At 46.7% G+C, this 14,114-nt stretch overlaps 1 protein-coding gene across 6 annotated transcripts in view; it reads left to right on the plus strand.

Annotated features, from left to right (window-relative positions):
• The window catches only part of EIF4G3 (eukaryotic translation initiation factor 4 gamma 3), a 111,054-nt gene that overhangs the window by 53,520 nt on the left and 43,420 nt on the right, over positions 1–14,114 (plus strand). For 4 of the 6 annotated variants that reach the window (XM_082493586.1, XM_082493585.1, XM_082493583.1 and 1 more), the window contains 2 exons: positions 3,626–3,734; positions 10,143–10,997. In XM_082493586.1, coding sequence (XP_082349712.1) covers positions 3,626–3,734; positions 10,143–10,997 — 964 coding nt within the window. The remainder of the gene's footprint in view (positions 1–3,625; positions 3,735–10,142; positions 10,998–14,114) is intronic. The other 2 variants (XM_082493582.1, XM_082493584.1) reach the window with 1 other exon arrangement.

The raw sequence follows: 14,114 nt of genomic DNA on the forward strand, positions 1-14,114 counted from the left end.
TTTTGAACAGTCAAAAATCAGTAAACTTGAAATCTTCAGCCACAGCTTTGCGTGAAACATGCTGGGACTTTTTTGTATTCCTTTTGCCCGGCTGATAAACGTTGTGAAGAGTTGGGGTGAGCTTCCTATGAAAGCACCTGCCCGTTGAGATGCTCACGGTTTGGGGCAGCTCCTGGAAGAGGTGCCAGGAGCATCGTTGCTGTTGTCTTCTTGTACCATCCCATTGAACCAAACCCTCCACATCAGGGATTTCGATGAGATTTCATCTGGTTGAACACTCAAAATGCGAAAGTGCAATCTCTGACCTTGACGAAGCATCATCTAGTCAAAGTGTCTCCCAGTCCAATGATATTGTTAAATTCTAGTAACGGTTCTTTTCTATTGAGGGCCAGTGACTGATTCTGTAATCTCATTATTTAAACAACACAAGCACAGAGGGAGAAACTGGCTCAGGAAATGTGTAGAAGCAACTGCCGTAGACCAGTCCCTGTCCAAAATTCTACGTTTGAAAAAGAAACCATTTTATAATAATAATAATAGGTTTCAATTTTTTCTTTTTTTTTTTTTTTTTATTAGATTTGGATTTCTTTTTTTTTTTAACTGACTCAAAGAAAACCCAAAGCTTTGATAACACAAGCCTGAAGCACCCTCTTCTCTCGGTCATAGAATCATAGAATGGTTTAGTTTGGAAGGAACCTTGAAGACCATCCAGTGCCACCCCCTGCCCTGGGCAGGGACACCTCCCCCCAGCCCAGGTTGCTCCCAGCCCCGTCCAACCCGGCCTTGACCACCTCCAGGGATGGGGCAGCCACAGCTTCTCGGGGCACCCTGCGCCAGGGGCTCACCGCCCTCGAAGTGAAAAACTTCTTCCCGATATCTCATCTCAATCTCCCCTCATCCAGTTTGAAGCCACTCCCCCTCGTCCTGTCATGACATGCCCTTGTAAGAAGTAGATTAAATGTTTATCATAAAAAAAAAAAAAAAAAAAATTGGACTTGTCCAGAAGATGAGCATTGCTGCCGAGCCCCCAGCCGGGTGGTTTTACCCGTTTCTGCGCTTTTCGTATCTCCTGCTTTGTAGTCAGCATCGCTGACCAAAAACTGCTTTGAGCGGCCTCTTCCCAGCACCTCCGCAGCGGTGGCTTCATTGCTAAAATGCTTTAAAGTTCCTGCATGAGGGAAGCTGGCAGCAAGCGGACGTATTATTTATGTGTTTCTAGCAGGACGCTATTTTCCGCACTCCGTTTATTGCTGGGAAGATAAATAAAACCCAGGAGCGCGTACTGAACCTGGCTACAGCGTTTGCTCGGCGCTGTCTCACGTAGGAGATCGCCTTTTAAAGAGGAAGAAATGCTTTTATTTTCCTGGCAAACCTCTTCCAAGTATCGACGGGTTTGTCACGGTTTGTGTTTGCGCGGTCTACGGGCCGGGGTAGGACAGAGTAACGCAGAGCGACTCTTTTAACGTCGTAAATCAAGAGAGCAATTTTTGAGTGGGTTTTTTTTTCCCTAGAAAGTCTCTAACTGCTCCATTTGGAAGCTGAGAACCTGTAAAGGTCAGTACTTCAGTACCATTTATGTTTCTCTGCAATATCGTTCCCGCAAAACAAATGAGATTTCCAAATTTCTTAAGAAAACAAGTTTAGTGACCCAAGAAGTTCCTGGGCTTACGGGTTTCTTGTCCACTAGGCTCGTTTGGTTCCTGTGATTCGTATCACGTTCTCCTTTTTCCCCCACTGCTTTCGTCCATAAATTTTTCATAAAACAAAAACTAATGATCCGCTGAGGGTGAGGGGAAAGCGTTCTCAAAACCTGCTCGCTCCCAAAACTGTGTTTTCTTTGGCTTCCTTCAGCCTTGGCGGGAGGCAAGAGGCCGTTCTTCATCCATAGCCCAGTGGATCTCGCCGGGCTCCTTCCTGGAAGAGGAGCGATCCCAAATAAAATTTCAACCCTTCGCCCCGCTGACTTAGATTGTGATTTTTATTTTTCCAGATGTGTTTTTTCACAGTCTTCCTTTACCTCTCTGTTGCCTGAAATGGTGAGAAATAGTGTATTGAAGATAATTCACTCTTTGTTCTGCACTCTACAGGTGGAATAGCGGGAGAAGCTGGAAAAGGGAAGGGGGGGTAAAGAGTCCCAGGAAGAGGAACAAGTTGTCAGAGTGCTGCTTTTTTTTAGGGAAATATGTCTTGCGTGGATTTCTGATAGCCTGGCCGCGAGAGGGAATTAGACATCCGTGCCGTGGCCATTCTGCTTTATTTTGATTGCTTCAAAATCCCTTTTCCTGTGGATCTCCTGAGGAGTCAGCGTGGGTGTACGGCTGATGAGAATGGACACCTGCAAAGAGCCGCCTGGCTTTCCACTTTAGATTATCAAATTTAAATTTAGCTCCATTTTCTTCTTTGCGCGGTCCCTGGTGCGTGTTCAAGGGGATGTTGCAAATGTGAATAGCTGAGTTGCCCCATCTGTGTTCCCTCTGCCGTACACACGTGCTTTACCTGTACGTTTGAGTGACTTCGGTGTAGTCTTACGCAAGTTCTTCCTTAAATTCTGAGATAAAATACAAGGGATCTTTTTTGTCTTTATCGAACCTTCCACCGACACAAGTGAAGTGTTTGTCCCATTAATGGTGGAGACATAATTAAAATATGTGGTCTCTGCAGCAGGCAGTGGCTCTGCTGATGGATGCAGTTTTGGTTTTAGGTATAGACAACGTCAGCGTCACTCCGCGCTGACGGGGAACCAGCTCCTCCCGCTCTCCTTCAGACGCACTGATGCACAGTGGGGTTTATTCTCGTATTACCCAGCGGGTACCATCCTTAAGGCTGTTTGCAGAAGGCATCGGAGGGGGTTTGTCATACGACCACACAGGTGTAACCAATCCAGATTATTTTCCCACCACGATAACTAATATTATTATGACATATATCTCTCTCCATATATATGATATATATACACATACATATATTTTATGATACATATATACACTGTCATACATACTACATCACGATATGTCATACATACTACATCACGATATGTCATACATACTACATCACGATATGTCATACATACTACATCACGATATGTCATACATACATATACACATTTAGAAATAAACATAAAGTCTATTTATTTATATAGAGATGTCATTCTATATATAAATAAATATAGGAAAAATAAATCTATATATGGCTATATCTATTTATAAATAACTGACCAGTTGAGCAAGGAGTCGAGTCCGGAAAACAGCCTTACATTACAGAGAGATCCGGGAGTCTTTTTGGTGTTTATCTGACTTTTTGCAGACTACACGGAGAAGCATTTCTGCGGCTCTTGGAAGAAGCATTTGGAGAATGAAGTGTGTTAATAACAGTGCTGTACTGTCTCTTTCTTGCTGTTGTTAACAGTAATCGTCTCTTTTTCCCCCTTTTCCTCCCTCCCTTTCCCATGTACTTCTTGAATTTATTCGACCGGTCTGTGTGTCTTTTCTCTTTATTTTCCCTGCCTTTTGTTTTTCTCTTCTCTCCCACCCTGTTCTCCTCTCCCCGCTTCCTCGCTTGTGCTCCACGTTGCTAGTTTTTGTGTTCGCACGCTCATTATCACCCTTTTTTGTACTTCAAATCGCAGCAGCTGCCCAGCCAGGTCCCTGAGCACAGCCCTGTGGTATACGGGACTGTGGAGAACACCCACCTCGCTGCCAGCGCCCCCGTCACTGCGACCAGCAACCCGAAGCAAGGTTTGTTGATGGATATTTCCTTCCTGATTATTTTTAGTCCTTTTTTCCCCCTCCTTTCTTGTTTTAGTAAGAATATTTTTGGCACGGAGACGAGCAGTCAGCAGAAACAGGAGGGGAGGAGCTTCTTTTCCTCCAGTGGAACGTTTTAACAGTGTGTTGCTAAGGGAATTAATTGACATTTGCCAACGTGAAACTGCTTAAAATAATTGTATTCAAGCTTCTGTGTCCTAAAAGTTGTTTTGGAGCACCTAGAAGCGGGAACCTCCTCTCGCCCGCGTGCCATTCTTCAGAAAGAAGCGTGTTGTCAGTAAAATGCTCTTAGCGGGAGAGGCTGCGCATCGTTTGGACAATGAGCCATAGCGATGGCGTTTAACCAGAGCATCCCGTGGCTCCTCCAGAGCTGCTTGTGGATCCTGTCCTACGGGACATGGGAGATTTTAATTAGGAAAAAAACCCCCACCACGTTAGCTTGCAAAGCATCTCATAACAAACATTGCTGACTTTAGTGTAAGCGGCATGGATGGAAAAAGTGTCTTAAAAGTTGATTATGTTTCCTTGTCATATCTAAGAATAGACATTTGAAAGGAGATAGATTGTTTTAAAGTGTTTAAAGAAAGGGTGTCCCAGGAGGGAGGATGGAGTGTGCCAAGTCTCTTCCCACACTGAAATCCTATAGCCACCTAAAAGCCATTAAAAAACTGTAGTTATTAATGTGTATAGTGCCACGGTGTGAACGGACACAGTGTCGGAATACAGAGCTGACCGCGCTGTTTGCTCCCCTGTTATTTGCCGCGTTGCAGTGTTTGAGGTTTCTGCCTGGAGCGATGTGTACGTGGAAGTCGAGGAGTGCCGTCTCTTACTCGGGAGCGTTGCCTGTAAACTTTGAGCCTGCCGAGATTTTGGTTTTCAGAGTATTTGCTGGAAAAAAAAAAAAAAACACCCTAAGCCCCAGAGAAGCACAGCTCTGGAAAAGAGGAAAAGAAGCTGCTTCAGATGTCGCAGATCCAAACAGCAGCGCAGTCGCTGTTTGGAAGTAAAGGGAGGTATCCCTGAGGCTAATTTGTATCAGACCCTTAAAATTTCCTGAAAATTTCTCTTCTGCAGCCTTAGTGTAGGCTTCAGGGTTTTCCTTCAGTGAAAACTCTTCCACAGATACACCTCTAGACCACTGCAGTGTCTGAAATGGTTGAAAAGGGACATTTTGGCCATCGTCTGGTCCCATCTCCCACCTGAAGCGGGACTTTGTCTCGATCTTTGTGCAAAACGTAGCTGTCTCTCACCTGAAAAAGCTGCGGGTAGGTTTAATGTGCGTCAATTCAACTGATGGTGCTGGCTGAGCGTCGCTCGCAGGCTCGCTGCCGCTTGTTGCCGCTCAGCTCTGGCGCAGCCGCTCTTCCCAGTCCGTGTCCGCATCCCCCCTCTGCCGACATGCCCCCAGTCCCCATGCCCAGCGCGCTCTGAGCACGCTGAGGTGCACGGTGGCACTGGGACCCCGACAGCTGATGACTGCGATGCAGGCACCAAAATGCATCCACCCTTTCCGGCAAATTGATGCTGAACCGTAAAATCCAGAGCTTCACATCGCAGTATTTCAGCCCTGGCTATGAAAACTTGTATTTCCAGGACAATCGAGTCTTCTACCTCTTCCTTCTCTCTTTAACTTAATCCCTTTGTAGGCAACTGGAAGTAAACTGGAAGCAAGTGGTCTTTATTTAGTTAATCACGCGGGCCTGACAGTGCTGGTTTAAATATAAATCAGGGCTTGAACTGAGATTTAACACTGATGAGCTTTCCTCTGTTCCATCCCAGAAAGATCCAAACGTTTGTTCCAGTCCAAAAATCGCTAAAGAGCACATTTATGTAAGCGCTGCAGAGAAAAAGCGAGCCCTGAAATAACACCGTTAGCGTGCGACCGTGGCCTGGGGCGGCAGCGGGGTCAGTCGCGGCACAGAGCGAGTTAAAGGTGAAGGGAGTTCAGACGCCACTAACATCATTTATTTAAGCCCCCCTCCAAAGTGATTGGGGGGGGGGGCGCTTCTTTTCAGAAATACAAGCTGAGGTATCAAAATCGTTTTTCACTTTGTGCCTGATGTTGGTTTTTTCTTGTTCCAAAATAAAAATAGCCATAGGTGGGGTTGCACAGCTTGCTTAAGCACGTATTTATTAAAACCAGTAGTATTGCTTCCCCTAAGAGCCCTTCGCTGCGCTCATCCCACGGATGGGATTCTCCCTCGTCCCCTTTACCTCTGGCGCTCGTTTGCATCTGTTGAAATTTGGTATGAAGCTCTCATTTTAATTTTGCGCTGTTGAGCGATGGTTTGGCAGTTACTGATAACTGCGCGCGGCGTTGGGCCCGTGGGCTGGGTCGGGGAGCGGGAGCGCGGCACGGGCGCTGTGCCGGCAGAGCCGGCCGCTGTCGGTCCTCTCTGCGAATATCTGTAGTCCCTCTTAGTTTCGCATCGAGGTCATTAGCGAGGCTGAATTTGGGATTGCGTCGCATTTCACATCCTTGTGTTTTCTTTGAGACAAGCATTTGGGGCTCTTCAAGCAGCTTCCGGCTTTTCAGGCTTCAAAATTCATATGTGATATGGAGGAATATAGGAATTGCTGCTATAACACCTTGAAAAGTGGCATTATTTAGGGGCAGGCAGTTAGCTGTCCTTCCTATAGGTGCCCCGGTGCACATATATCGGCCGCGCTGCCGAAGGCGAGGACGTTGCTGGAGAATTCGGGTCAAGCTGATGGCAGAGCGTGCAGGCGCCTGGCTGCGGGCCAGGCCGGTGCAGAAGTTGTAACGGGGTATAATTGCACGTGAAATCAGAGCTGTCCACATTTACTCGGCTTGCACGGGTTCGGGGGGATGTTTAGAGTAGTAGTATTATTATTATTGTGTTTTTTTAAACCTGTTTCCAAATCCTGCAATGTAGCAGACACGGGGAATGTGTAACGCGGGGAATGGAAAATAGATGAATGTCAGATCCCGGAGTTTGGAAAGCTTCGAGCCCCTCCGCTGACACTGTGACTCACTATCGTGTGCTCCGAAAGCTGCCTGCGGAGCCGGCGCCGGTACCACCCCGCGAGTGTTTGCATCAGGACAAAAGATGGAAAAATGGCAGTGAGCCCAGCGATTATTTTCCGATAAACACTGCGAAGCAGAAACGAATTCCCGTAACCGGTAAAATCTTCCCCATCCACCGCTCCGAGGAACCTTTGCCACTGCGACCACCCAGCAGCCCAGCTCCCTCGCTGGCTTTAAGCTCGGCACGGAGGAGATAGCCAGTGTCCGTCCCGCTGGGTTTGTAAAAGTATTTCCCAATGAAGAGTAATTCTGCAAAATTTGTATTTATCTGGAGATTGAAAAAAAAAAAATGTATTGATGGAGCAAGCTTTCCTCCTGAACAGCCTAGCGCTTCCCATAAATACTTCCTAATATAACGTGAGGAATGATCCTGGCATATTTAGGAAAAGGGATGTGATGCAGTTTGGATGAATTGCATTGATTTTTATTTTCCCTTCCCAACTGGATGTTGTTTCACGTGACTGTTTGTGTAATAATTGGCAGGGACGGCTGTTCCTTTGCCGGGACTTTGAGATCTGTTCTCCAGGAGGGTCGGTCAAGATTTACTTCCCATTAACCAAATCTGCTCATCATTGTTCTGAAATCCCTCCCTCCTCAAATCACTTTTCTACTTCGATTTTGCACACACAGCCTCTATCGCTGCCTGTATTTTGGCCAAATAAGGTGTAGTTTGAAGAAAGTGTGTTTAAAACCACTGGTTTTAAAATGCAGTTGTATATTTTTGCTGTGTTTTTTATCTCTCAGAATGTTCTTCTAGACACTTCAAATGCTTTTTTTTTTTTTTTTTTTTTAACTTTTGAGCAATCTCATTTGACTCAGGGGAGAGAATATCCAGGCGGTTGTTTATAGCGAGCTGTAAATGTCAAGAATGCTCCGTGAGTTGTCTGCAAAGGATGTTCCAGAAATCGGAGGTGATGCGTTTTCTTCTCTAAACCAGTTCCCGGGTCCTTTTTCTGCCACGGAGCCTTCAGAACCAAAATCAGCTGTTGGGATACTTTCTCCCATCTTTTTTTCCTCATTTGTCATCCTCATCCAAAGCCATCTCCCTGTGTGCCTCATGAAGCTGATAAACTACTGCTTTGGCCGTGGTCCTCACCGTAACGCTGCTGGGGCTGCCAACAGCTGGAAGCAAACTTCTTTGTTGCTCCAGCTATTCCTAAAGACGGGACTTGATGCTCCAAGCGGTTTCGGATGCGTTCTCCTTCAAAAACCCTTTCCCTTCAGCCTCTCTGTTGAATAAGCCCCAAATGGAAAGGCAGCAGAGCTGGGAAAAGACCAAGCAAAGCCATACCTCTTCAGTTCTTCCTGAATTTTGATGATTTGGTTGTAGCCTTTGATTTCCTGAGCTGAACAGGGAGGTTTGCGCCTCTGGATTTTCCAGAATTGCTTTTTGCTGTTGGGGTAGTGTCCCAAAGGAGTTCCTTGTTGCTTCAGTGCTCTGAAAGCCTCAGGGCATGTTGTGTTGACAGAGCAGAGCAGAGTTCCCTCCCAGAGGACAGATAAAGCCGACCTCCTCGAAATGGTGATTAGGAAGTGGACCGTTTAGTCCCTGCCATCGGTAGGATTGACTTTTGAGTGATACTGGTCTCATCTGTCATGCAGAGGTGTAGCACAGAGGCGCTTTCCTAAGCAACATCGTGCAGTCTACGTCTTGTTGTCAAATTGGAGGTGGGAGAGAGGGTGTAGCAGAGATCCTGTAGAGCCAAGATGCTGAATGATCTTGGCTCATACTTTGTTCAAAAGAAGTGGGAATCATAGAACCATGGAATGGTTTAGGTTGGAAGGGACCTTAAAGATCATCCAGTCCCACCCCCCTGCTCTGGGCAGGGACACCTCCCACCAGCCCAGGTTGCTCCAAGCCCCGTCCAACCTGGCCTTGAACACCTCCAGGGATGGGGCAGCCACAGCTTCTTGGGACAACCTGCGCCAGGGGCTCACCGCCCTCACAGGGAAACATTTCTTCCTAATGTTTAATCTAAACCTGCCCTCTTCCAGTTTGAAGCCATTCCCCCTTGTCCTACCACTACATGCCCCTGTAAAAAGTCCCTCCCCAGCTCTCCTGGAGCCCCTTTAGGGACTGGAAGGCTGCAATAAGATCTCCCCAGAGCCTTCTCTTCTCCAGGCTGAACAGCCCCAACTCTTTCAGCCTCTCCTCATAGAAGAGGTGCTCCAGCCCTCAGATCATCCTTGTGGCTCTCCTCTGGACCTGCTCCAACAGGTCCATGTTGTTCTTATGCTGGGGACTCCAGAGCTGGATGCAGTACTCCAGGTGGGGTTTCACGGATGTGTGCAACGGAGTGGCAGCAGACCTTTGGGAGCTGCGTGGTGGTTGTGGCAAGGATGGTATCGCAAAGTCACAACATCCCTGGAGGTGTTCAAGGCCAGGTTGGACGGGGCTTGGAGCAACCTGGGCTGGGGGTGGAACGGGGTCTTTAAGGTCCCTTCCAACCCAAACCATTCCATGATAAGTACAGGAATTTCTCTGCACGCAGTATTTTGGGGTTTGGTTCAATACATGTGCATATTTCACCGTGCTTCCCCCACCCTGCCTGATACCCTTAGCCCACAAACGTCAAGAGGGAGCGATGCTGTTCTTTGGTGGCAGTGTGCTTAAATCCCTTTTCATTTTTGCTTCCTTTGGAAAAAAAGGTGTCTTTGCTGAAATTTAGAACACAGGGGGTTGTGTCCTTTAGTCTGATGAGCGATGGAGTTAAGAAGTAACAAGTGGGAAAATAAACTAGGTGTGTATCGCGTAGTAGTAATGGCATGACATATGGCATAGGTAAAAGAACATCCCGACGTCAGTCGTGGAGTGGTGTCCCCGTGTTACGAACGGGGGACCGTGGCAGGGAGTGCCTGCAGGTTGCCGGTGCTCTCACCAGTGTCCCTGTTCGCTGGCGTTTTGGGACATGAGTTTGCCCAGGTCTCGGTGTTGAAACCCCGGGCTCCTTTGAGGCAGAATCCCAAGTAGAGCATATTTTTGTCTTCTGTAATTTCTGGCAGGAAAAATTTTATTTTCAGCAGCAGTTTCAGAAAAAGAAAATCCACATTTTGTAACATACTGATACGCCATTTCTGTAAAGGACGGCCGTTTGCTGCAAAGCCTATGTTCAGAGAAACAGAAGCCGCAGTTGTGTTTTCGGCTGTGCTAACTTTGCTGTTAGATGCAGAAATCAGGTTCAGGTCCCTCTGGTGTCTTCCTCGAGCTTCTTGAGTAGTGGGGCAGAACACAGGCAAGGGGGGTACCAAGGTGGCGTAGGTACAGTGAAGGAAAATGGGGTTGACTTGCTGCTCGTAGTAACATTGCCTTTTATTTTTTTCTTTCCCAGAAGAGAAGCCAAAACCAGATCCAGTATTAAAACCACCTTCTCCAGTCCTCAGACCGGAACCTACTGGGGAGAAAAAAGATCAAGCTGGTCAGAGCACCGAGGCCACCTCAGTGGAAACACCGCCAGAACTTCCTCTTGCTCCATCGCCAACCCCGGCTGCTCCCGTCGCAGTTGTTTCTGCTGCTGCTGCTGCTGCTGTCGCCGTTTCTAGTAAACCCACGTTCACAGCTGACTCAGAGGAGAAATGTGAACTCGCTTCCCCAAAAGAGGAGGCAATGCCTCTGTCTAGTGCCGCACCCTGCACGGACACATCAGACCCTTCGCCGGTGGAAGAGGCTGATGCTGAGGTGTGCAAGGAGCCCGGTAGTGTAGCATCTAGTGATATTCCAGTGACTGCTAGTACTAATCTAATTAATGAAATGAACGGAGTTAGTGAAAAAATAACTGCTGCAGAGAGCGTAGTAGATGTAGCCCAGGCGGACGTTGCGCCATTGACTGTTGAGCTGGAGACACCAGAAGCACCTCCAGCAGAAGTGGAAAGCGTGCCACCTTCCAGTGCTCTTCCCGCTGCTCCCTCTCCTCCTCCCACCCCACCTCCCACCCCTCCGCCTCCTTCTCCTCCCATTTCTGTTGCTGCTGCTGCTGTTACCACTACAACTCCTTCTCCACCTCCTCTTCCATCTCCCAGTGCCCTCCCAGTTGTTCAGGGAGACTTAGAAGGAGAGGAGAGCACAAGAACTACTCTTAACGAAGAGGTAAAAGATACTGAAAAGAAGGAAGAGACAGAAGCAGATGGGCAACTGGAGGAGAGCACGGAGGCTCAGAGTTTAAACTCGAGCAAGAGTCCTGTCCCAGGTAAGTGGTTGGCACCGTGGTTGCGTGCGGTAAACTGGAGGATGAAGGAAAGGAGTCTTTGGGGTTCTTCTGCCGTCGGATGTTTCCATTTCTGTCTGGCAAAAAAAACCCAACTGATCATGCTGCGTGACCACTATTGTGATTGCAAAATGCTAATCTTTGTTTGCAGGGACACAAAACCCCCTCATAATCGTTTGTAAAAGAGGTGGCCGCCTGGGCTGCGCCTCCCAGGGTTGGCCGGGTTCATGCGAGCGGCCAGCGTTGTGCTTTCCCGGCGACACAGGGCAGCGCTCCGAGGGCTGTTGGTGGGGGAATCCAAAGGCCACTGCTCTTAATCTCTCCCAGATGACCGGTGGGTTTGAGGAGCGGTTGCTCTGGATTCATCAACCTGTAAAGCAGATTAACAGCCCGACCTTGAAGCCCTCTGGGTGAACCTTCTGGGCCCCTGGTTTCTGTAAACCGGTGGGGTGGGGCTTTTTCCCAACTATAAAGATGCACGGTGGTGTTACCACGTGGGGAAACGGAACGGACCAACAGACTGAAGCGCCGAGCGGCCCACGCCTCAATCTGCCCGGCCTTAATTAACGCTGCGGCTGGTTTTCCTCTGCGAAAGTAACACGTAAGCGAAATGTCCCCTTCTCCTCGCTGGGCTCGGCTGGGTTCATTCCGCTGTTCTTGAAATTTTCAGAAAACGAGCTGCTTTAGTTCAGGAGATGCAAGGACTTGTTACAAATCACTAAAAATCAAAATTTCTGTACCTGTGTTTAAAATCCAAGGTGTTTCTCCGAGTGTTGTTATCCGCCTTCGGTTCCAGTGTCCTGTCACATCGCTGGTTTAGCATTTAATGGATTAATATAAACCACTGTCTTTTTATTTGCTGTATTTTCTCGAGAAAACTGCTTTTTCTTCAGGACTTCCTGGAAAGGAAACTGTGGAAAAGAAGTTAAATCAATCAATGACTTGTATTTAGCTGCCGGAGGGAGTATAATGGTGGCCATTATGCACTCCTCGCACTCTTAGAGCATTTAAATGTGTCGCGTCTTTTACACCCTGTTTTGCAGTCCTTTCAGAGCTCTGAAGCTGAGGTGGTTTGTTTAAATATATCCTTTGAATTTAGAGAATTTTGGACAAGAAACAAAGAAGGAGCAAAAGGTTGTGATTTGGGGTTTGGGGATTTTTTTTTTTTCAAGTAACGCTTATAAAGGGGGATTTTTATTTTTTTTTTTAGTTTATTCTTTTATAAGCAAGCCATAGATGTGTAATGGCATCAGTAGCATCTCGGGCTCCGCTTTGCCATGGATTAAATTAAATGAAAAGCTGAGATTGGCCTTGTTCCACATTTGTGTAATGCTGCGCTAGGTCAATATGCTGGATCTTAAATAAAACCCAATATCTACAGAAGATCAGAAAGATCCCTTCATTATAGCGGCCACAGGGGGTTTTTCTGTTAATCTTTTTCTATTTTTATTTCACTCGGATCGTTTCACTGCTCTGGCACTTGTTATTCTTTCAATCTGAGCTACTTCAGAACACAAATTAATTTCCTTACAAAGTAGAGAAATGGGACTCTTTCTGTAAAGAAGGTTTTCCACGGCCAGGTTCCAGCTTGCAGTATTATTGCTTGCTTTGTAATGTCCTCTAGTTTAAATTTAAAAAAAAAAAAAGATTACTTAACAGCATTTTGGGCTTTTAATGATGCAGAAGATTAATTTTAATGCTGTGATGTCATTAGGCTAGACAGCACACATTAGCCAATACATTGGCTTTGGCAACAGAGAAATATTTCTCAAGTCGCGTAAAAGATCTCTTGAAACTCTGATGACTATTAAAAGCTCAGTACTTCAAGGAAAGCAAAATACTCTCCAGGTCGGGTTTTTTTTGTGCTTCACCCCTTCTTTAATGAAGTGTAACTGTATTGCATTTCTCTGTCAACCTTTTTTTTTTTTTTTTTTGAGCAATAATTCTCCAGTTCTTCCTCGGAGAGGGGAAGAGAGATTGAAATAACGTAATGGGAAGGTGATTGCTAATTCAGGCGTCCATCTGAGCTGAAGGAGGAATTGTAGGTCTCTGCCCTGTGCTGGAAAACACAGATGCTGAGCTTCAGGAGCCGGAGAATGGGCTATATTATTATTTTTTTTCTTTCTTGGACTAAAGGCCAAGAGTCTCTCTTTTTCTTTTTTTTTTTTTTTTTGTATGATCTCTGGAGATACAATAGAAATTGGGGTAAGGGAAAACTTCTCAAACACGTGGTGGTAAGCGGGAGCCTCTGTGACTTTCAACAATATTTCTTCGGGGTTTTCAGCAGAAGTGTGTACTTGTTACAGAGCCGTTTGGCCACAAATCATACCGCATTATTCCCTTCAGTGGTAGCTGATCTGGCTGGACCGGGAGAGTACTCAGACCCAAGACCTCTAAGAATAATCTAATTTACTTACTCCCAGTGTCCTTTTCATGGCTGTAATCCGGGCTGCCTGAGAACCTGGGGGGTTCTGAACGAGACGTTAATCCCCCTCTGCAGTGGCAGGGCAGTACTGTTGAGTCTTGCAGGTGTATCCCATATTTTGCGATGGAGGCGACAGCTCTTCAGGGATGAATGAGATTATTTGCTTGTTCCTCAGGTGCTTTACAGAATACGCCTTCTGTCTAAGAGTCAGAGAAACGATACTTGCAGGTTTTGCTCCATCAAGCTCTGCATAGAGAGAGAAACAAGGACGTTCAGCCTGCAGAGGCGTTCCCGTAAGCATCTTTATTATCCAGCAGGTCTTTTTTACAGCCTAAGAAAATGCATTTTCCAGGAAGAGACCGGAGCTGAGCAGAGCCGACCCTTTTGGGATCCAGGGGAACCTCCACTCTTTCTTTTCCGCTGGCGCTAGGTCTCCTCCAGACTTCCAAGGTCCGAAGATGTCTACAGGAGCACCTCTCTTGTATTCTTATTTTGCAGAAATTGGTGTATGCTTGGGTTTCCTTTTTATTTTACATTCTGTTCTATCTACTCTCCATGTCTTTAAGTTGTCATAGTGTGCACAACGAAGACAGCAATTCCAGTGGTTCAGTCTGAGTGGCTGACAGTAGCCGCGTCAGCTGTATAGACTGCTCATCGGCGTCCTTGGTCTTGCT

This window comes from Vanellus vanellus (genome assembly GCF_965231255.1).
Source record: "Vanellus vanellus genome assembly, chromosome: 20".
NCBI lineage: Eukaryota > Metazoa > Chordata > Aves > Charadriiformes > Charadriidae > Vanellus > Vanellus vanellus.